The following is a 23,803-nucleotide window of genomic DNA, read 5'->3' on the forward strand; positions in this document are numbered from 1 at the left end:
AACTTTTCTGTTTTTTTTCAGTCAAGAAAAAAATGAACTTTTCAGAATTTACCAAATGGCTGCAATGAAACAAAGAGTGAAACATTTAAAGGGGTCTGAATACTTTCCATACCCACTGTAATGTCAGCCATTACTGGGCTGCTTTCAATAATGTCCCCCTTCCTGGAATAAAGTACCCCATCCTGGGCCCCATCCTGGTATAATGTCCCCATCCTTGCCCCTTGTAGTACAATGTTCTAGCTCCTGGGCCCATCCTGTAATAATGCTCCCCGTTCTGCTGCTGTTCTCTAACACATTTAAAATTAAATGATTTTTCTTACATTTCCCCGCTCCCATGACACGCGGCGTCCTCTTCTATAGCTCACGCAGAGGCCAGCTGCTGACTTTGTTGTGCCTGCTATGGACAACGTATGATGTCACTGCTATGCGCCACCTGTGACTGGCACGCTGACTTCAGCCGCCAGCCTCTGATTGGCTGGTTTGTATTGCGGTGTAGGGAGCCGGCGGATCTCTGCACCACAATACATTTAAGTTGAATGTACTTTCTCAGACGCACATCCAGCAGAAATAAATGCTGGCATCAGCAGGCGCCCACCTGGTCACAGTCGCACCCTTCGCGACCCGCAGTTGTTACACCCATGATTTTGTAGAATGCAATAGACTTCTCTGAGAAGCTGACAAATTCTCCGTTCAGTAGTTGTCAAGGATAAGAAAAACGTGGATGTTTTCTTCAAAAAATGGCACCACATCGGTCTATGGGTTGCATGTGGTATTTAAGCTCAGCTCTATTGAAGTGAAGGGGGCCGAGCTACAGTACAGTACCAATACCAGTTCCAACACTTATGATGCTGGCAGAATGCTGATGAAGAGAAACCTCCCACTGAACAAGAGTGAATGGAAAGTTACAGAGGATGAAAGTTCCTGCACATGTTATACTGGTACAAAAGCAGATTCACCTTGTTGGGGGGGGGGGGGGGGTGTGCAGACAATACGACGAGGCTTATAATCTGGCTTTAGGAATTTATTTCACCTCCTTCATTTTTTCTAGTACACACAACCTCAGAATAATTCTTAGAAATTGGAAATGTAAAGCTCTGCTGCTTCCAACCTGCATTGGGGTTAGTTCACTTATTACACACCGCAGCGCCATCTTGTAGTGTGCACCCTCCGCTACGATGTGTGCTATATAATGAGTGACCCATTCATGCAAATCTGGCTCTATATGATCAAAGAATCACAATCCCTCACTCATTACACAAGACAATGTAAACACCAAGGAGACATCGTACAGCATGAAATCTCCAGTATGACGAATGAGTGACCCAACCATGCAAATACCGGCTCTATATTATGACATTGGTCGCTATAAATTCTGAAATATATGGAAAGAAACGCGTTTTTAGCTTTTCCAGAACGACAGTGAGGTGTCTCCACCAAGTGGCTCAATTGTGAACTGCGGTGCATAAGTCATAACTTTAATAAGTTGACACCACTATAATTTAAAAGGGTTGTTTTGAAAGTCATTGCAAAAAAAGATACACAGCTTTGTCATATAGTATAAGTATCAAGTCTTCATAGTTTTCAAGATCTCTGTTATTAAATGAAAACCTTGATCCTTTATTTTTGCACTTTGGTGATGATCTATGGAAGAATTAAATATAGTGAGAACAATCTCAGGCTCTGGTGAGTGAAAGGAACATCCCAAAATAATAAAAAATATTTTTTTAAATTAGAAATAATTAAAAATACACAAAACATGTTAAATGAAAGCAAGGAAGGTCCAAAATTAGGGATAGATGAAAAAATGTAATCAAACAGTAGATACAAGTGCAAATGGCACCTTTCTAAATGTGGGTAGTGCAAAATGAGTTTGGCTGTAGAGACCATAAATGCATGTACAGTTGAGACCAGAAGTTTCCATCCACTATATAAAAAGACACATCTGCATGTTTTTCTCAATATCTGACATGAAATCAGAATAAACCTTTCCCGTTTTAGGTTAATTAGGATTACCATCATTTTTAATATTTGCCAAATGCCAGAATAAGGAGAGAGAGAGAATGTTTTAAGGCATTTTTATTACTTACTGCAAAGTCAGAAGTTTACAAACACTAAGATCACTATGTCTTTAAACAATTCCGGACTGCCCATATGATGATGTCATGTGTTTGGAAGCTTCTGGTAGGTTTTTGGCAACATCTGAGTTAATTAGAGACACATCTGTGGATGTATTTTAATGCACACCTGAAACACACTGCTTTTTTGTGTAGCATCATGGGAAAGTCTAAAGAAAACAGCCAAGATATCAGGAAGAGAAATGTGGACTTGCACAAGTCTGGCTCATCCTTGGGTACAATTTCAAGATACCTGAAGTTGCCTCGTTCATCTCATTACAAACAATTATATGCAAGTACAAACAAGATGGGAATGTCCAGCCATCATACCGCTCAGGAAGGAGATGGGTTCTATGTCCCAGAGATGAACGTGCTTTGGTCCGACATGTGCATATCAGCCCAAGGACAAAAGCAAAAGATCTTGTGAAAATGATGGCGGAAGCTGGTAAGATTGTGTCAATATCCACAGTGAAAACAGTACTGTATCAACATGGGCTGAAAGGCCACTCTGCCAGGAAGAAGCCATTACTCCAAAAGAAACATAAAAAAGCCAGATTAATGTTTGCAAATGCACACAGGAACAAAGACCTTAATTTTTGGAGATATGTTCTGTGGTCTGATGAAACTAAAATTGAACTTTTTGGGTATAATGACCATCGTTACATTTGGAGGTAAAAGGGAGAAGCTTGGAAGCCTAAAACACCATCCCAACTGTGAAACACGGGGGTGGCAGCATCATGTTATGGGGTTGTTTTGCTGCAGGAGGGACTGGTGCACTTCACAAAATAGATGGCATCATGAGAAAAGAAGATTATGTGGCAATACTGAATCAACATCTCAAGACATCAGTCAGGAAGTTAAAGCTTGGGCAGAAATGGGTCTTCCAAATGGACAATGACCCAAAGCATACTGCCAAAATGGTAACAAAGTGGCTTAAGGATAACAAAGTCCATGTTTTGGAGTGGCCATCACAAAGCCCTGATCTCAATCCTATTGAAAATTTATGGACAAAGCTGAAAAGACAGGAGTGAGCAAGGCGACCAACAAACCTGGATCAGTGACACCAGTTTTGTCAGGAGGAATAGGTCTAAATTCCGACCAACTATTGTGAGAAGCTTGTGGAAGGATATCCCAAACGTTTGACCCAAGTCATTCAGTTTAAGGGCAATGGGACCAAATACTAATGAAATGTATGGAAACTTTTGACTTTGCAGTAAGTAATAAAAATGCCTAAAACATTCTCTCTCTCATTATTCTGGCATTTGGCAAATATTAAAAATGATGGTAATCCTAAATGACCTAAAACGGGAAAGGTTTATTCTGATTTCATGTCAAATATTGAGGAAAACATGCAGATGTGTCTCTATATAGTGGATGGAAACGTCTGGTTCCAACTGTATGTAACCAATTGTACAGAATGTGCAATGGTGACCCTACCTGTAAAGTACATATGCTAGAAAAAATGTATATATTCATATAGTAATGCAAAAAAAAATGCATGTATATAAATGCATACAAAGAGGACCTAACCAAGAGGAAGCGAAACCTCATAAAGAACACAAACATATGGAATCCCCTAGTAGCACATATTTCAAGTAAAAATCACTATTAATGTAAGTGCAAAGTAACAAACTCAGCTGTTGTATGGCGTCATCTCCCTCACTCCTCCAACACATGTTTCGCCATGCTTCATCAGGAGCTCCTGTTTAGGCTTTCCTTTTGTTTGTATTTTGCATAATTTAATGATAGGTTTTTATTAGACATCATTAGTAAATAAGGGCGAGTTCAATACCCAGTGTGTGATGTTTTTTACAACGAGGGGATCTGCAGGGGGTTGTAAACTTGTTGCCATTGTCACCTGCAAATAACAGCGGATCACTGGGGATCTCAGTAGAAGGACACCATGTGATGAGAATATACAATATATGGACAAAATTATAGGGATTCCTCCACATTCCCCTTCAGGAGCTTTTCTGACCTCTCATTCTACATCCATAGACATTAATATGGAGTTGGACTCTCTGAACAGCTCCTGCTCTTCTGGAAGGATTTCTGCAAGATTTTGTAGGTGTTTTTCAAAATTTGTGACCCTTCATCCAGAAAAGCATTTGTGAGGTCCGGCACCGATGTTGGGGGGAGGCTGGGCTTATAATCTCTGGTCTAGGTGTTGGATGGGGCTGAGGTCCGGGCTCTGTGCGGTTGGTCATGTTCTCCCCTACATGTCTGTAGGGAGCTTGTTCACTGGGCACAGTCATGGGGAACTGAAAAGGGTCTTCCCCAAACTGTTCCCACAAAGTTGAAATCATGAATGTTATGGCTCACCTATTGATGTGGATTCACTATGTATTAAGTCTGGATGTAAGTGACACACTGCAGGGTTGGATCAGCCGGGGGCACATGCAGCAGCAGAGTTAGATAAGCGGCACCTAGAAGAGTGCAACTCTGCACACCCAGCTCTGCTGTTCACCGTCCTCTCCGGCTTCTCTTTGCACCATGGTCCATGTTGCTTTGTCTATTAGCACAACAAATTGTAAATTCAGCTCTGCTACATCTGTTAATTTAGATGCACAGTAAATAACAGAAAGAGTCAATATTTATACAGAATATGTGTAAATATTTATACTACCTAATATGTAGAACGATAGCGATCAAAACTGTATTTTTTGGCTTATCTTCCCACCATCTCTTTTTCACACGTGCCCCCATGCAAGTTACACTCACTAATGAAAGTTTCCTTCGCCACCAACTTCATCAATATTGCAAGGAGCCTCCTCCACTTTCATTGTGGATGAATTATTCAGGGACGAGCCATATCAGCAGAGCTTATATTGTGTCATTTCTCTCCAGCCGCTCAAAATGACTCGGCAGCTTTGGTTCCTATCCGTTTATGTGATATTATCTTGCATAATTGGTCCTATAAAGTCTGTTCAGCAGAACGCGAGCTGTGAATATGGTGGAAGTTGTGCCAAATCCGCTGATAGACAGGTGACGTGTCCGCCAGGTAAGTGGCTGCACGGCTCATTACATCCGATATGACCGATTTTTAGCCGATTATGATTTTTTTAATTATTTTATTATCTTGTTGGCTGTCGGTTATTGCAATATCACAATTTCCTATGAAGTTTTACTTGCTTGTTTAACCCTCTTGGCTCTAGCGGGAGATTCACAGATTTGTGAAGCTGATCAGCGAGGCTGGCAGTGTGTCCTGGTTTCAACTGTCTTAGCAACCATAGGATCCACAGGACGCAGATACAGTTGAACACAATAGAAGAGGAGGAAGCTGTCAGCTCCCTGCTCCACCATATAGGCGGTGCGTGTTTACTGCGATGCCTGACGCTCAGCACAGGAGGCGCTATGACTTTGCTAGAAGGCGTCTGCTGCTCTGAGCCTCACACAGCATAGATTAGCTTGATAGTTATTGTGGGGGCATCATACTGTGTGGGGGCCACTGTAAGGGCATCATACAATGTGGAGGGCACTATGGGGGCTTCATAACTTGTAAGGGGCACTGTGGGGTTTTCTTAATGTGTGAGGGGTGCTGTAGGGGCATTATACTGTGTGGTGGACTCTCAGGGGACATTATACTGTGTGGGGAGCTCTCAAGGGGGCATTATACTGTGTGCAGGGGACAATAGGGGCATCATAACTTGTAAGGGGCACTGTGGGGTTGTCTTAATGTTTGAGGGACACTGTGGGGGCAACTTAATGTGTGAGGGGTGCTGTGGGGTCCTCATAATATATGCGTGGTGATGTGGAAGAATAATATATGAGAGGTACTGAGGTGGTGTCATAATGTATGAGGGGCATCATACTGTGTGGGGGGGCTCTCAGGGGGCATTATACTGTGTGAAGGGGATTATAGGGGCATCATGATTTGTAAGGGGCACTGTGGGGTCGTCTTACCATGTAAAGTACACTTTAATGTGTGAGGGGTGCTGTGAAGGCCTCATAATGTGGAAGAGGTGATGTGTAAGCATCATAATGTACGAGAGGTACTGTGGTGCCATCATAATGTGTGAGGGGTGCTGTGAGGCCATCATAATTTATGAGGGGTGCTGTGGGAGCATCATAATAGGTGAGGACCACTATAAAGGCATCATAATGTGTGAGTGGGGAGTGTGAGGACATCATATTGTATGAGGGGGGACTGTGAGGGCATCATACTGTGTGTGGGGGCATCATACTGTGTAAGGGACATCATACTGTGTGAGGGTCATCATACTATGTGAGGGGCATCATACAGTGTGTGGGGGCATCATACTGTGTAAGGGACATCATACTGTGTGAGGGTCATCATACTATGTGAGGGGCATCATACAGTGTGTGGGGGCATCATATTGTGTGTGGGGGCATCATACTGTGTGAGGTTCATCATACTGTGTGAGGGCATCATGCTGTGTGAGGTTCATCATACTCTGTGTGAGGTTCATCATACTGTGTTTGGGGGCATCATACTGTGTAAGAGGCATCATACTGTGTGAGGGCATCATACTGTGTGAGGGCATCATACTGTGTGAGGGCATCATACTGTGTGAGGGCATCATGCTGTGTGAGGTCCATCATACTCTGTGTGAAGTTCATCATACTGTGTAAGGGACATCATACTGTGTGAGGGTCATCATACTATGTGAGGGGCATCATACAGTGTGTGAGGGGCATCATACAGTGTGTGGGGGCATCATACTGTGTGTGGGGGCATCATACTGTGTGAGGGGCATCATACTGTGTGAGGTTCATCATACTGTGTGAGGGCATCATGCTGTGTGAGGTTCATCATACTCTGTGTGAGGTTCATCATACTGTGTTTGGGGGCATCATACTGTGTAAGAGGCATCATACTGTGTGAGGGCATCATGCTGTGTGAGGTCCATCATACTCTGTGTGAAGTTCATCATACTGTGTTTGGGAGCATCATACTGTGTAAGGGGCATCATACTATGGGAGGTTCATCATACTGTGTGAGGGTCATCATACTGTGTGAGGGGCACTTGGTGGGGACATTGCACTGTTTTTTTGTGTGGGGTCTTCTTTGGAATATCATGTTGTATGGAGAGGCATCGTGGTAGCATCCGCACCTCTTCTGTTGATTACCCGGCATGGCGCAACATCATCATTACGGCTTGATACCTATGTGATATATTATGCCAGGCTAGATAATCAAAAAATGAGCCGCGGATGCTAGCAAATAGGAGATGGTTCTCAGGAATGAAGAAATGTGAAAATGAAGACATGAAAAAAAATGAAGAAATGTAAAAATAATAAAAAAAATAAACATATTCAGTATCGCCACCACCATAAAAGTCTGATATATTAAAATAATAAAATGATCTAGCCCTTAGAGAAAACAATGGAAAAAAATGTTACTCCAGAATTGCTGTTTTTTTGGTCTCTTTATTTCCCCCCAAAAATGCAATAAAAGCGATCTGCATCCCAACACGGTAGCAATAAATACTAAAAAAAAAATCAGCACACTAAAAACCAAAACCCCCACATTACTCTATCGATGGAAAAAGTATTAAATCTCAAAAAATGGCAACATAAACCAAGTATTTTGTTTTAGTATAAACGTTTTTTCTCCACTTATTCGCCCTTGAAATTTTTTTCCCATTTTTCAGTATGCTCTGTGGTAGGATAAACAGTGTCTTTCAGAACTACAACTCGTCCCGCAAAAAAAAAAAAAAAATCCTCATACGGCTAAAATAATAAAAAAAAAAGTTCTAGAGCTTGCAAGAGGAGGAAAAAGTTTAAAAAATAAATTGGCCCTTCTTGAAGGGGTTAAATTCCAAAATAGTGTTGGTCCTAGTGGCGTCTTTATGTGACAAAAATGAATTATTCCTTGTCTAAAGGTTATTTCAGGTTGGGATCAGAATTGGATCCTACAACCCAGTGCTTGAAATGTCCCACGGATTTCTTCAATCACGTGGAGGGTCAAACGTCCTGTTTTACTTGCGGATCGGAAGCCGTGCAGCCTGAAGAAGGACAAACCACGTGTATCTGCCGTGGGGAGGGAAGGGTATTTCAGGTAAAAAAATAAAGTGATCCCTCATTAATTTTTTCTTTCTATTATACTAATTTCTATTTTCAGTGTAGACTTTTTATGAGACTGCAGTTATGTCGGAAAGTTATTTCTATGTTTATTTAAAAAAGTAACTAACGTCATGTATACAGCCATGGCTGAAAGTTTTGGCACCATTGAAATTGTTCCAGAAAATGATGTATTTCTCCCAGAAAATTATTGCAATTACACATGTTTTGTTATGCACATGTTTATTTCCATTGGAGGCAAATTGGACATCATTTCACACAAAACTTGCCTGGACACAATTGTTGGCACCTTTCCAAAATTGCTGGTAAACAACTTTGTTTCAAGCATTGGATGCTCGTTCGAACTCATCTGTGGCAAGTAACAGGTGTGGGCAATATGGATAAAAAGGGAAGAAGTTGACATAATTTTTGCATTGTGTGTCTGTGTGTGCCACACTAAGCATGGAGAACAGAAAGAGGAGAAGAGAACTGTCTGAGGACTTGAGAACCAAAATTGTTGAAAAATATAAATAATCTCAAGTTTACAAGTCCATCTCCAGAGATCTTGATGACAGACGTGGAAAGTTTGGAAACTTTGCAAATCACCTTATTAGTAGATTTGTCTTCATTTCTATAAAAAAAAAAATCGCACGTAAGTGGCTTCCAAATCCTGGCGTTTCCCCAGTCTATTTGCTGCATTAATATCAGAACATACTCAAGTGGAGTACAGCTGATGGCAGTGATCGGTCAGTTCAGCACCTGTGTCACTAACTCTGGGGAGAAGCTGCTGCAGGAGATTGTTCTGATGAGCACAACACTCAGAGGTGGAGACGGGCACTGAGCTGCCCCATCACTGCCATCAGCTATACTCCACATGAGTACTTTCTGATATCAAGGCAGCTGAAGGCAGTAAATAAACTGGGGAGCATCCGGGGTTTGGAGGTCACAATTTTCATTTAACAGGAAAGAAGACAAATACTCCTAATAAAGTTATTTGCAAACTTTCATAACTTTCCATCCTGGACAAAAAAAAAAAGAAAGTTTAGTCAACAATCTCAGCTCTGCTACATCTGCAATGTATGTGTAGACTTAACCATGTTGTATTGTGATACATGTACTCTGCTCCAGCCTAGTGATGGGAGGTGCCCCTGTGCTCCCGGACATCATCCGACAGACGATGGGGTTAGTTGTGTGCAGATTGTGTATGACATCTGTAGAGATGGATCTACTCGCAACCATGAAGGAAAGTGCCTATCCCAGCAGGAGTGGAAGGACTACTGCTCCCAGCAGGTAATCTATAGCAGAGCTTTGTGCAGTTCTTGGGGGAATGAGACGTTGCAGATTTACTATGGATCTATAGTGCAGATTCTGCACTGAACATCTGCAGCAGATTACAGCAATAATTCTTGCAGGCAGGCCGAAATGTGAGCAAGAACTAACGAGCCAATAGGATAAGAAAAGCATTGTTATAATAAATAATGGACAGTGCGACCATTCCTGACTATAGGGACCCGCCCCATTGACTTAGGAAAACAGTAACGCCCAGTTGATATCATATTCATATTTCCAGGGGGAGCAATAGAGGAACAGAGAATTCTTTGCTTTTGCTATTTCTTTCAGAATGCAAAAATGTTAGGAGACATCTAATATTATTATTTTCTTTTTTTCACTGTCATGGCGCTATTCATTTTCCACAGCGCTTTAATAGAACATTAATGATTTACAAGAATATCCGATAGGATTTCTGCGCTGTTCGGCTTGGGTGCTGGCTGTTTCCCGTGCACTTTCTCTTCTCCAGGTTTGTGCGCGGCCTGAACACTATGAAGGCTACGACCATTTTCTGGGTCTTTGCATTTGTCGGACTGAAGACGTTGATATCATCTGTGACGCTGACTGCAGAAGAAATCAGAAATACTTATTACAGATCCAATGTATAGAGGAGACCCCCCAGCTGCTGTCTACAGACCCTTCAGGGAGAAAGGTATCAAATATATATATACTGCAAAGCGGATACATAACATTCCTGACAGTAAGATATCAGAGACTGTGGGATACAGATGATACAACACATTATAGTTTTGTGTCACTTCCTCAGGTGCCTGTCATTTCAGAGGACAGACAGATGGACCGGGTAATTGTTATGGACAAAACTATGGAGAAACTAATCTGCTCCTTGCATTCGGGCAGCGCTCCGTCTGTGTATGTGGTCAAATTTAATGGTAAGTTTTATTGTCGCTATTGTCACATTAAATGTACAGTATGCTGCAAGTTCTCCGAAGATAAAGATAGATACATTGTACTGATCTCTACGTCTTAATCACTGACTTGGCTTCTTATTTACCACCATTGTCCCCCCCCCCCCCAGTGTATAACATCCGGCCCCTCACCCCCCAGTGTATAACATCCGGCCCCTCACCCCCCAGTGTATAACATCCAGCTCCTCACCCCCAGTGTATATCAGCCGGCCCCTCACCCCCCAGTGTATATCAGCCGGCCCCTCACCCCCCAGTGTATATCAGCCGGCCCCTCATCCCCCTAGTGTATATCAGCCGGCCCCTCATCCCCCCAGTGTATAACCTCTGGCCCCTCACCCCCCAGTGTATAACATCAGGCCCCTCATCCCCCTGGTGTATAACCTCCGGCCCCTCTGCCCCCAGTGTATAACCTCCAGCCCATCATCCCCCCAGTGTATAACATCCAGCCCCTCATCCCCCCCATGTATAACATAGAACCCCCCACCCCCAGTGTATAACATCCGGCCCCTCATCCCCCTGGTGTATAACCTCCGGCCACTCTGCCTCCGGTGTATAACCTCCAGTCCCTCATCCCCCCAGTGTATAACATCCAGCCCCTCATCCCTCAGGTGTATAACCTCTGACCCCTGTGCCCCCGGTGTATAACCTCCGGCCCCTCTGCCCCCGGTGTATAACCTCCAGTCGCTCATCCCCCCAGTGTATAACATCCAGCCCCTCATTCCTCAGGTGTATAACCTCTAACCCCTCTGACCCCGGTGTATAACCTCCGGCCCCTCTTCCCCCCTGGTGTATAACATCTAGCCCCTCTGCCCCCCGGTGTATAACCTCTGGTCCCTCTCGTCCCCGTAATGTTACAGAGCGGGGGGCCGAATACAGAGGAGCAGAGAGCAGAAGAGTCCCCACTAATCTTCTGACCCCATAACTACAGAGTCCAGACCTCCTCTGGTATCCGCACAATCACTGCTCGCCCGCCAGGAGCTTCATGGCTGAGCAGCTGCATGCAGCCGTACATCACCAAGCACAATGTCGAGTGTCGGATGGAGTGGTGTAAAGCCGCTCTACCACTGTAAATCTGTCCACCACTGGACAGATTTGGTAATTAAATTTTATTTTGCATTTATTCTATTCTCAAATTTTTTTATTTTTTTTTTACCAGAACAAGGATTTCTGGGAATTTACAATCCCAACCCAAAAGAACTAAAACATCTGCTGCGCGGTGAAGAAAATCTATCACAGTCTAACTTCTCAGGTAAGAAAACATAGGCCTCCAATCATGAAGACCACCATGAACTGTGCCGCTCTGGATGAGGGGGTGTGGTGGGGGTCAGACGCTCCTGACTTGTGTGCCTCTTAATCAGGAGCATCTGACTCCACCACACCCCCTAATCCAGAGCGACGTGAACATCACCGGTCTTGATGAATGGGGGAATAGGGCTGTACCCCAAAATGGTATAAAAGTAAACTACGGCTCATCGAGCAAAAAAACTAACTCTCCACTGATGGAAAACTCCAAAACTTACAGATCCTAGAAACTGGCGACACAAACTGACCTGAAGAACTGTACTGACAGGTCAGATTTACTGCACTCTGAACTTCATGAAATCCCCAAAAAACAATGGTGAAATTGCATTTTTTTCACTATTTTGCCACACTTGGAATTTTTTTCCTGTTTTAGAGTACATTATATGCTAAAACGAATGGAGTCATTCAAAGCTACAACTCATCCTCCAAAAAAAAATATGGCTATGCTGTGTCAACGGAAGAATAAAAAAGTGATAGATAAAGCCCAAAAAAATAACATAAATGGAAAATTAAAGGGATTAGTCAAGAACCAAAATATTTGACCACAGATGGTTTATTATGGTGATCTTTGTTACTTTTCTCCACAGTAGAGAAGAGGTCGTACCGATCTGGAAGGATTTCTGGAGTTTTGAACCCCACCACGTGTATACATGTGAATGACTTCATCATGTTCATTGCGTCCAAACACCATTACCCCGTGTACGATGTGTAAGTAGGATTCTCTTCTATATTGACATGACATGATTTATTTTAATTGTTAGATATCACCAACATGTGTCAGAGCGCTGTACTCCCCCCGGAGTGATTTCATGTCCGCCAGTTATCTTGGTGCATTTTTTGGAAACATTTTGTAAAACGTATTTCTCTTTCTGCTAAGAAGTCCCAAAATCTGTCCGAGACTATTATATTGATGGCCTATCTGTAAGATAGTTCACCAATATCTGATCGGTGGCAGCGCAACACCCGGAACCTCCACCGATCAGCTGTTCCCGATGCTGGCGGCAGCCGGATGCACTAAGCTGCAAAACTGCACAGCTCCATCATTTGCAGATGTGCAGCACCCGGCAAATTCAACCAATTTGCAATTTGATTCAAAGGGTTCGCCAAAAATGGCTGCCACCTTCTTACACAAAACGGAAGAACCTTTCACACATTTTGCACTGTAAATTGGTGCAGATTGCACCAAGGTGCATTAGGGTCTGGTGACTTGCAGCACATTTGATTGATGTGTTTTTTTTCTGCATGAAAAATCTAAAAATCGCAATGTAAATTATTCGACGTTTTGACTTTTTTTATGCAATGTCATTTTACTATCAAAGATGGAAAAGTACAGTAAAAATGCTGAAAGAATTGACTTGCTGCATTAAAAAAAAAATCACCACTAGTTAAAAAAAAAACCACAAGGGGGTGGGGGAAAAAAGTCACGGTGTGAATGAGATTTTAGAAATCACATTCATTTTGCTGTTGTTGCAAAATGCTGTTGTGATTTTTTTGTTGTATGTAAAAGTCATCTGAAAGGTTCTCCAGAATCCCCAGCACTAAAGCCGGCTGGTATTGTATCCTTGGTTCCAGGAACAACTTATATAACACTAACCCTGGATTTGACTGGGGAGCGTTCCGGACTCTGGCGGAGGAAATCTGGCTGTCATCAAAGCCCCGGTTTTCATTGATATTTCAGTTTCGGGAACCAGGCGTCTATGTGATGAAGGACAGCGGTAACCAGCACAAGAAGATGGTCAGTGCACATAATTTCCCGCATCTTCTGTGCATTGCTGGGTGTAGAGTTATTGGCTGCTTTTCTACATTTTTTGTAGTATCCTATGCAGGTATATACATTTTTTTTATTAATTGCTTCTGTATGGAATAGCACAGATTAGTGGCCTATTCCATACAGCAGAAAAAATATATATGGACATATACCAACCTGACGGTGGGCAAAAAAGCCTCTACAGTGTGAATGGGGTCATCAGTTCTGTTTCACGGTCTGGATCAGAATGTAAAAAAGCAAAAAAAATGTCAAGCAATGGTTTTTACTCCACCTCTATTTGTAATAATTTTTATATTTGCCATCTAGTATATCAGGGTGATGCTGGTAGGAGGACAGTGCTATGAAGAAGGTCCATTCTTCCCCACCACACCCCGTCATGTCATACGTAATGGAATCGGACAGATACCGCCAATCCTTTTAAAGCCGGACTGGCCGGCCATCGCTGGAATCATCATCGGACTCGCAATCGTTCTCATCACTTGTGTTCTGCTACTTGTAAGTAAGCGTCATACCTTCCCCCCGAATGATTCACAATTTTTCTCCTATGGTTTGGATAAATGATAATTTTTAATGATGGAAAGTTATTAAAGTTACGTTTTGTGTTTTTCATTTTCTACCATTATCGGTTTTCAATTATTCGACTTTTTTTTTATGCTATGTCGTTTTACTCTCAATGGTGGAAAACTACAGTAAAAATGCTGAAAGAAGTGACTTGCTACATTTGAAAAAAAAATCACCACTAGTTAAAAAGAAAACCACAAGGCGGAGAAAAAAAGCCACTGTGTGAATGAGATTTTAGAAATCCCATTCATTTTGCTGTTATTGCAAAATGCTGTTGTTGTTTTGGAATTCTGTAGCAAGTTGCTTTCTAGAATTTCCAGTGACTTTCATGATCGTGTCTTCCAGATTTGGTTCCAGGATTTGGGTTGGCCGCAAAAAATTGCAGGTTATCCACATTTTAGAAAGTTGCAGCAGAAGTTTAACCTGGATACATATTCATCAAAGGGATCGACGGTGACAAGTGCCAAGAAGCTTCATCCTAAAATGAGAATCAAAGGGCAAGTGGACAAAAAGTGGGATGAGCCTGAAAAACGGAAATGTCAGAGTAAGAGGCATCTCTGATGTCATATTTTGCATATTAACAGTAGAATTAACTTTAAACTGATGTAATCAATGTGAACTGGTGGTACAATTACATTTCTTTAACCCCTTCACAACAGGGCCAATTTCCGTATTTGCATTTGTTTTTTCCTCCCCTTATTCCCAGAGCCAGAACTCTTTTATTTTTCTGTCCACATAGACAGATGAGAGCTTGTTTTTTGCAGGACGAGTTGTACATTTGAATGACACCCTTTTTTTTCCAAATAATGTACTGGAAAACGGGAAGATAAATTCCAAGTGCGATGAAATTGTGAAAAAAATGCAATTCTGCCATTGTTTTTTGGGAATTGTTTTCACAGTGTACATTTTATGGTAAAAATTACCTTGAATATGATTCTCCTTATCAATACGATTACAGCGATACCCAACATGTCCAGTTTTTTTTTTTTATTTTAGTGGTGAAAAAAACAGAAGTTTGCAAAAAAAAAATTGGGGGGTTGTGTCTCCATTTTCCGTGACTCGTAACATTTAAATTTTTCAACCGATGGAGCTGAGTGATGGCTTATTTTTTGCAGGGTGAGACGTTATTTTTATTAATACCATTTTGGGATAGATGTGACTTTTTAATCGCTTGTTACAGCCTTTTTAGCGGAATTGCGGCGACCAAAAAAACAGAATTTTGCCGTTCTTTAATTTTTTTTTGCTTGCGGTGTTTACCAATCAGGTTAATTGTTTTTATATTTTGATAAATCAGACATTTCTAAACGTAGTGATACCACATATATGTCTTCTTTTTATTTTTTTAATATCTTTATTTTCAATTAGAGAAAAAGGGGGTGATTTGAACTTTTAGGTTTTCTTTATTTTTTTCATATTTTTTTCAAACTTTTTTTTTTACTTTTTACTGATCTTGTTAGTCCCCTTAGGGGACTTGAAGATGCGATCATCCAATCGCTTGTGCTGTATAAAAGAAGCATCAAAATTTCTGTAACTTATAACAATGTCTTTTTTTGGTAGCGGTTTTAAAGCGCACCTTTCCTTTTACACAAAACTTGTAGAAAAGCCTGGTCTTGCTGCTCTTCTTACCCACAAGGTAAAACTGCCTTTGACACATATACCAATCTAATATGTCCAAGAGCTGTTCAGATTCACAAGCTGTGCAACTTGCCACCACTCCTTTTCAATGAGCGGTTCTGGTTGCTTCACCAGCATTCTGCCAGCACTATATGTGTTGGAACTTCTTTCTCTCACTTTCCAGTATTTACAGTGACTTGCCTGCTCTGAATTTAAAGTCTACATCTCTCTTATGCCTGTGTGCATTTTTCTTACTTCCTGAAGAGAGAAAAAGACTCGCCCCACTTCCTGTAATTCATCTCGGCACCTTTGTTTCCAGAGATGGATTACACTTAACAACAGGCGGTGAACAGAGAAGGGAGAAACTTAATAGCTGGTACTTTGGAATGATTTTGGCAGGTTAATTTAGTATAATTTTTTTGTATATTGTCTATGAATGAAGAGGTGCGTGCACGCTACTACTCCACTGGGGCCACAGGACCCCATTTCTTCTAATCAGTTGAGGTCCCAGGGGTCGAACCCCCACGATCATATATCAGTTATTAAAGCTTTCATGAGTTTGTGACTAAATATTATCTATTCTCTGTGATAGAGGTCTCCATCCTATGGCTGCCAAAGTACGTTGGGAGTTGTAGTTATGCAAGAGCTGGAAAGCCACTAGAGTCTATGGTCGCCCATGCTGATACCACTAACTATATACTGTATTATTTTTAAGAATTTCTTGCAGATGATGAATTCTGGGATTACGAGCAGCAAATCGACATGGAAAGTTTCAACACTCACATGTTCTATGATATTTTGCTCAAGCAATCCTTCATGGTTACATCAAAAATCAGTCACTTAAAAGAAGAGGTGTGTGAGCAGATAACAAGGGGTAACTTTTCTCCTTGTGGAGAGTGACATGCCAAGCTTGGCTTGCCAATCTGAGGAGACTTATAGGCCATGCATGTTCCTCTGGGAAATGAAATATGCAAATTGTCTCTTCATAGAGGAAGAGGACAAGAACTCTAGCGCCACCTATTGGAAGCAGCGATCCTAAAAGTCAATAATGACCCTTTAATGAGCCTTGTAATATGACTTAGGATAAAAGCCAAACCAGAATCTCAATTTGCAGACACTGTGTTTTCGGGTGCTGCCCCTCGTCAGTGCAAAGTGTGAGATCTGGTTTGGCTAGGTGAGAGGCGTCTGACCAGGATCCAAGGAGTAACGTTTCTCCTTGTGGAGAGTGACATGCCAAGCCTGGCTTGCCAATATGAGGAGACTTTCAAGCCTTGCAATGCAACAGTTATGTGCAATATTGTATTTCCTAAAAGCATGGATAATAATGAGTAGATTTCATCCAACATGTAATGCCAGGATACATCAGAATTCTTGCATAATTTGCACCAAAAAAACTTGTGCACATAACTTTGCACTACATTACTAATGTGTGGTGTAAATGCAACAATGTGCGACGTAACTAGAGTCAAAATAATGGCGTAAACTAAGCCAACCAATAGTGGTGGAAAGAAAAGTAAGAGACTAAAGACGAACTAAAGTCTTGACTGCCTGCTATAAAAAAGACATTGAAGTCAAGTATGATCCAGCCTGCAGCCTCCTGAAACATCCCCATCCATCTAATATTGATAGCGTATACTAATGGGGACAAGTATTTGGGTACAAGTTTGTTTTTTGTTTTTTAATTCCCTATATAATATAAGAATTTTTTTGAAAATTAAAATACCTCTTTGTTTAACCGCTTAGATGCCACAGTTACATTTGACCGTGGCATCTAAGGGGTTCCTTTGTCAGTTCCGGACCAACTCACCTTTTTTTTTTTCCTTTTCCACAGGTTAAAGTATTTTATGAAAAACTTGTCTTTGAAGTGAGCACCTTAAAAGACACATTTGTGAAGCGTCTTAGCGTTATTGGTCACCCAAAGAGATACAGCAGCTCTATACTGGAGAATTACATCCAAAAGAAGCAGGAGGTAATGTACAGCATGTGTCCAAAGTTTTAACCGTCGGCCAAGGACTCCTGTGTAATGTCTTGTAACTTGAAGGATATTCTTTTGCCTTCTTCTATTCTAAAACTGATTGTATCTGTAGGTCGCTTATCCAATGTATAGGCTGAATACTAATACAGGGAATATATCAATAATTTAATTCAGTTGTTACTTAGGCACACATATACTTTTTTATTTCTTTTTTTAATTTTCTTTCCTTTTCTGGAACTTACTGTTCAGCTTTGCTGTTTAGAATAGGACAGAACCAGCACAGTCATCTCATCATGATTAAAAATGCAAGGGATTAATGGAGTTTTCCCATCCTATCAAGTAATTTGCATATTAGAAGGATATACAATCAATGATTATTTTGGTTGGGACCCTCATTGATTCTAGAATGAACACTGATTTAGGCGGGAAGGGAGCTGGAGCTGGTCCCATCCATTTCTTCAGAGAACAAGGTGTTATGAGGACACAATGCCAAACCAGCCCCAATCTCAGGATTGTTGGGGGTCCTAGAGGTTGGATCTTTATAAAATACAATTCCTTTTAGACATTTTCATTTTGGTATACCAAAATTACTATGGGTAAGGTAACATGCCAACTCCTTGTAGCTTAAAGGGGTTTTCTGAGAGTGGAAAAAGTGGATTAAGTTGGAGGAGGCCAAAAAATATCAAAAGTAGCATTACCCACCTGATAAATCTCCACTGCTCCAATGCCGGTGCTCCCTCCTGGTCTTTATTTTCTGAGCTGCCCATCTACCCACATGCTGCAACCAATCACTGGTCTCAGTGGAACCCATCTAACCACCTGCTACAACCAATCACTGGTCTCCGTGGAACCCATCTACCCACATGCTGCAACCAATCACTGGTCTCAGTGGAACCCATCTAACCACCTGCTGCAACCAATCACTGGTCTAAGTGGAACCCATCTACCCACATGCTGCAACCAATCACTGGTCTCAGTGGAACCCATCTACCCACATGCTGCAACCAATCACTGGTCTCAGTGGAACCCATCTAACCACCTGCTGCAACCAATCACTGGTCTCAGTGGAACCCATCTACCCACATGCTGCAACCAATCACTGGTCTCAGTGGAACCCATCTACCCACATGCTGCAACCAATCACTGATCTCAGTGGAACCCATCTAACCACCTGCTGCAACCAATCACTGGTCTCAGTGGAACCCATCTACCCACATGCTGCAACCAATCACTGGTCTCAATGGAGCCCATCTAACCACCTGCTGCAGCCAATCACTGGTCTCAGTAGTGCCCATCTACCCACATGCTGCAGCCAATCACTGGTCTCAGTGGTGCCCATCTACCCATCTGCTGCAGCCAATCACTGGTCTCAGTAGTGCCCATCTACCCACATGCTGCAACCAATCACTGGTCTCAGTGGTGCCCATCTACTCACTTGCTGCAGCCAATCACTGGTCTCAGTAGAGCCCATCTACCCACATGCTGCAACCAATCACTGGTCTCAGTAGTGCCCATCTACCCACATGCTGCAGCCAATCACTGGTCTCAGTGGAGCCCATCTAACCACCTGCTGCAACCAATCACTGGTCTCAGTGGAACTCATCTACCCACATGCTGCAACCAATCACTGGTCTCAGTAGTGCCCATCTACCCACATGCAGCAACCAATCACTGGTCTCAGTGGAGCCCATTTAACCACCTGCTGCAACCAATCACTGGTCTCAGTAGTGCCCATCTACCCACATGCTGCAGCCAATCACTGGTCTCAGTGGTGCCCATCTACCCATCTGCTGCAGCCAATCACTGGTCTCAGTAGTGCCCATCTACCCACATGCTGCAACCAATCACTGGTCTCAGTGGTGCCCATCTACTCACCTGCTGCAGCCAATCACTGGTCTCAGTAGAGCCCATCTACCCACATGCTGCAACCAATCACTGGTCTCAGTGGAGCCCATCTACCCACCTGCTGCAGCCAATCACTGGTCTCAGTAGGGCCCATCTACCCACATGCTGCAACCAATCACTGGTCTCAGTGGAGCCCATCTACCCACCTGCTGCAGCCAATCACTGGTCTCAGTAGTGCCCATCTACCCACATGCTGCAGCCAATCACTGGTCTCAGTGGTGCCCATCTACCCATCTGCTGCAGCCAATCACTGGTCTCAGTAGTGCCCATCTACCCACATGCTGCAACCAATCACTGGTCTCAGTGGTGCCCATCTACTCACCTGCTGCAGCCAATCACTGGTCTCAGTAGAGCCCATCTACCCACATGCTGCAACCAATCACTGGTCTCAGTAGTGCCCATCTACCCACATGCTGCAGCCAATCACTGGTCTCAGTGGAGCCCATCTAACCACCTGCTGCAACCAATCACTGGTCTCAGTGGAACCCATCTACCCACATGCTGCAACCAATCACTGGTCTCAGTAGTGCCCATCTACCCACATGCTGCAACCAATCACTGGTCTCAGTGGAGCCCATCTACCCACCTGCTGCAGCCAATCACTGGTCTCAGTGGAACCCATCTACCCACATGGTGCAACCAATCACTGGTCTCAGTAGTGCCCATCTACCCATCTGCTGCAGCCAATCACTGGTCTCAGTAGGGCCCATCTACCCACCTGCTGCAGCCAATCACTGGTCTCAGTAGGGCCCATCTACCCACGTGCCGCAGCCAATCACTGGTCTCAGTGGAGCCCATCTACCCACCTGCTGCAGCCAATCACTGGTTTGAGTGGTGCCCTTCTACCTACCTGCTGTAGCCAATCACTGGTTTCAGTGGAGCCCATCTACCTACCTGCTGCAGCCAATCACTGGTCTCAGTAGTGCCCATCTACCCACATGCTGCAGCCAATCAATGGTCTCAGTGGTGCCCATCTACCCACGTGCTGCAGCCAATCACTGGTCTCAGTGGAGCCCATCTACCTACCTGCTGCAGCCAATCACTGGTCTCAGTGGAGCCCATCTACCCACCTGCTGCAGCCAATCACTGGTTTCAGTGGTGCCCATCTACCTACCTGCTGCAGCCAATCACTGGTCTCAGTGGAGCCCATCAACCCACCTGCTGCAACCAATCACTGGTCTTAGTAGTGCCCATCTACCCACGTGCTGCAGCCAGTCACTGGTCTCAGTAGTGCCCATCTACTCCCATGCTTCAGCCAACCACTGGTCTCAGCGGTGTATAGCATGTGATCACTGCAGCACCGGAAACAATACGTGGGCGGTAACACTGGATTCATCATGTAACTTATGGTTCTTTGGTTATTTTTTGGACTTTCACCCTTCAGACATATTTTTTCACTTTAGAAACCGCTTTAAATAAATAAATTAATTAATTTTAAAAAATCGTCAAGTGGAAATTGATGTCGTACTGTTCATATGTGACTCCTCACTTTTCTTGTCTTTTTGCATTAGGCAGAATTAGAGATGGCTAAGAGGAAGTGTCTGGCCGCGGAGTATGAAGAGCTCCTGAAGAAGCAGCTGCACGTTCTCCAGGAGGGCAAGAAATCCCATGAGGAGCACTGTGTCGAATTTAAAGCGGCGCTGAGAGAGTCCATCAGGATGCTGGAGTTAATGAAAGATAAGACCTTGATATCCCAAGAGAGGGAGTATGCAACTAAATGGCAAAAGTAAGTCAGACACAAACCTGATTACTCGTTCTACCCCTCCAGACAAGTGACCCTCAAATAAGTATTTGGGAGGGAAGCACATGGGGATTTGTCCTCAGATTTCACAATATAAACTGCATATATAGATTTTCGTACTGATGAAGCTGGTGTATTTACTGTGAAAATCCATGCCAGAATGGCTGCATAATTCTGATATTAAAAGTAGCTAGATTTGGACTCCTAACATGCTGACTTTAATATTAGGTGGGAAAGTGTTTCTAAAAGGATTATACAGATACTCTGACATTGATTTTCACAGTAAGTACATCAACCTTGTTAGGGCTAAGAGATGTGTTTAATAATATATTGTGAAATCTGATGACAGATACTTATTACAACCCCTTCCAGCACCTTGGCATAATTGTATGTCAAGGTCGTCAGATAGTTGAGGCAACATGATAATGTATTAAATAAGCCCTCCTCCTCCTCTCATAAAAGTTTTATCCTCTTATTATATTGCAGCCATCATATTATACAGCACTGTGTACTTACAATTTCTCATTTTCCCTTTCTACCCAGTAATTCTTCTCTTTTCCATTAGATCTATGACATCACGTGATTAAAAACAGACTAGCTGAATCCTTCTCAGCTCTATGTAGAAACAGGAAGTCTCTTTTTCCTGCATGAGTCATCATTAGAACTACAATTCTAGTCCTTGTCAGGAGGGAGGAGCGGAGAAACTGGATCAGGAGTTGAAGAGGGAGTGGAGCTAGGCTGTAAAGAACTTTTCAGTGACTTTAATTGTAGTTCTAATGATGACTCATGTAGGAAAAAATACTTCCGGTTTCTGCATAGAGCTTAGAAGGCTTCAGCTAGTCTGTTTTTAATCACATGATGTCATAGACTTAATGGAAAAGAGAATAATTATCTGGGTAGGAAGGCAAAATGAGCAATTGTAAGTACACAGTGCTGTATAATATGATGACTGCAATATATTAAGAGGATGAAAACTTTGAGGGGAGGAGGAGGGCTTTTTTAAGTCAACTGATCACATGGGCAATGCCGCTGACTTGAGGATGGGTGTTATATACAGCCGCACAACTGCTGGAAGCAGAAAAACTCTGATCCTGGCAGATAATCATGATCAATACACTGTATTGTGGGGGAGACTAGGACCAGATGAGGGTCTCTTGTAAACTCCTGTTAGGATACACTATTGTATTCCTTTATAGTTACTTGTACATCTTTCTATCTACATAAGTATCCATGTATTGTATCACACACAGTTCACATTCTGCTTCCACGTTATGCAGGTACCTGGCGCATTTCGACACGTCTTGCAATACAATGTACACAGCCGTGATGAAGGAGAGTAACAGGCTTAAAGTATGGGGTGTGCTGGGAGAAGGAACCGGAGCGTATCTGGTTAATAAGGACAGGACCAAATTACTGACCAAGAGGGATCTTTTTGGTGAGCATTAATGATGGATAATTGTACTCCAGACATGACGTGCTCTCTTCAGACTTGTCCATCATAATAATGTCAGTATCACTTGATATCAGTTATGGTTTTCCTTTTTGGAAGTCTATATAACAGAGATCCATGGAAAACAGACCACTTTGTACAGAAAAATAGACACCTTTAGTGCATTTTTTTATTATTATTTTAAATGCATATAATGTGGGCTCAAATATTGCAATTGGGTTTCATTCAACATTTTGCACGGTTTTGCTTTTACATGTTCTTTGTTTTCTTGCAAATTTCTGCCTGCAGAATGAGTCAACTGAGGATCCATCAGTGAGTTTTTTTTTCCCGACTTGGAGTTTTTGTAACCCTTCTATCTGTCATGTCAGTTAATTTATGACCACAAACCACATCAAAGTTCACCTGGACTTTCATGTGGTCATTAATCACATTCTTTGTTTCACTTCCTCCAAAATGTGAACTGATCTTAAAATCTGTGGTCGCTTAGATGACTTCATTCTCATCATCATTGAATTGCAAGATAATAACCCTGATGATTTCCCCTATTTTTTAGTAAAGTAAAAAAAAATATATATTTTTTATTCATTTTTTTGTTATCTTTATTTTTTCAGCTCTCGATGGCTCAGTTCAGGACACTGACGTGGTGTTTCTGGACCGGGGACTTGGACTGGTCACTCCGACTCCACATTCGGTCATGCTGCTGTCCAGTCATTATCTGACGCCCGTTCCCAGTGAATACTTTGTGCACAGTGAGACTGGAAAGGTGCTTCCGATGGCTGGAAATGTCGGATACGATCCGGTCACCTCTCAGCTGATCTCAACTGTTGATTCAGCATCCAGTAAGAAAGACAGATCTACATTTATATAGACTTCTACTGCTCCCGGGAAATGTCATAGTAATGAAGGATGATTGTACGGATGGATGTAGGATGGTTCATTAATGGAGGGTGGTGGACGGAGGGATTCTAGATCCATGATTGAATGGTTTGGTTCATTGATGGTGGATGGATGGTAATCCATGGATGGATGGATGCCCTCATTGTGGATGGATGCCCTCGTTGTGGATGGATGCCCTTGTTGTGGATGGATGCCCT

The 23,803-nt window shown here is 42.6% G+C and overlaps 2 protein-coding genes across 2 annotated transcripts; both read left to right on the top strand.

The window, feature by feature from the left end:
• Positions 1 to 4,901: 4,901 nt before the first annotated feature.
• Positions 4,902 to 11,810, top strand: LOC141171806 (uncharacterized). Its single transcript, XM_073655442.1, has 7 exons — positions 4,902 to 5,115; positions 7,961 to 8,136; positions 9,267 to 9,428; positions 9,937 to 10,119; positions 10,234 to 10,357; positions 11,550 to 11,642; positions 11,752 to 11,810. Exons 1-7 carry the CDS (start codon positions 4,971 to 4,973, stop codon positions 11,808 to 11,810), a joined length of 942 nt encoding a protein of 313 aa, XP_073511543.1. The 5' UTR covers positions 4,902 to 4,970.
• Positions 11,811 to 13,774: 1,964 nt separating this feature from the next.
• On the top strand, positions 13,775 to 23,577 carry LOC141171807 (uncharacterized). Its single transcript, XM_073655443.1, has 7 exons — positions 13,775 to 13,958; positions 14,370 to 14,568; positions 16,354 to 16,490; positions 17,470 to 17,607; positions 21,030 to 21,244; positions 22,537 to 22,694; positions 23,321 to 23,577. The coding sequence occupies exons 1-7, from the start codon at positions 13,782 to 13,784 to the stop codon at positions 23,575 to 23,577; spliced, it is 1,281 nt and encodes a 426-aa protein (XP_073511544.1). The 5' UTR covers positions 13,775 to 13,781.
• The last annotated feature ends 226 nt before the right edge of the window (positions 23,578 to 23,803 follow it).

The sequence above is a fragment of the Phyllobates terribilis genome, unplaced genomic scaffold (assembly GCF_046119375.1).
Source record: "Phyllobates terribilis strain yellow unplaced genomic scaffold, ASM4611937v1 Scaffold_12__6_contigs__length_324123572, whole genome shotgun sequence".
Taxonomy (NCBI): Eukaryota; Metazoa; Chordata; class Amphibia; order Anura; family Dendrobatidae; genus Phyllobates; species Phyllobates terribilis.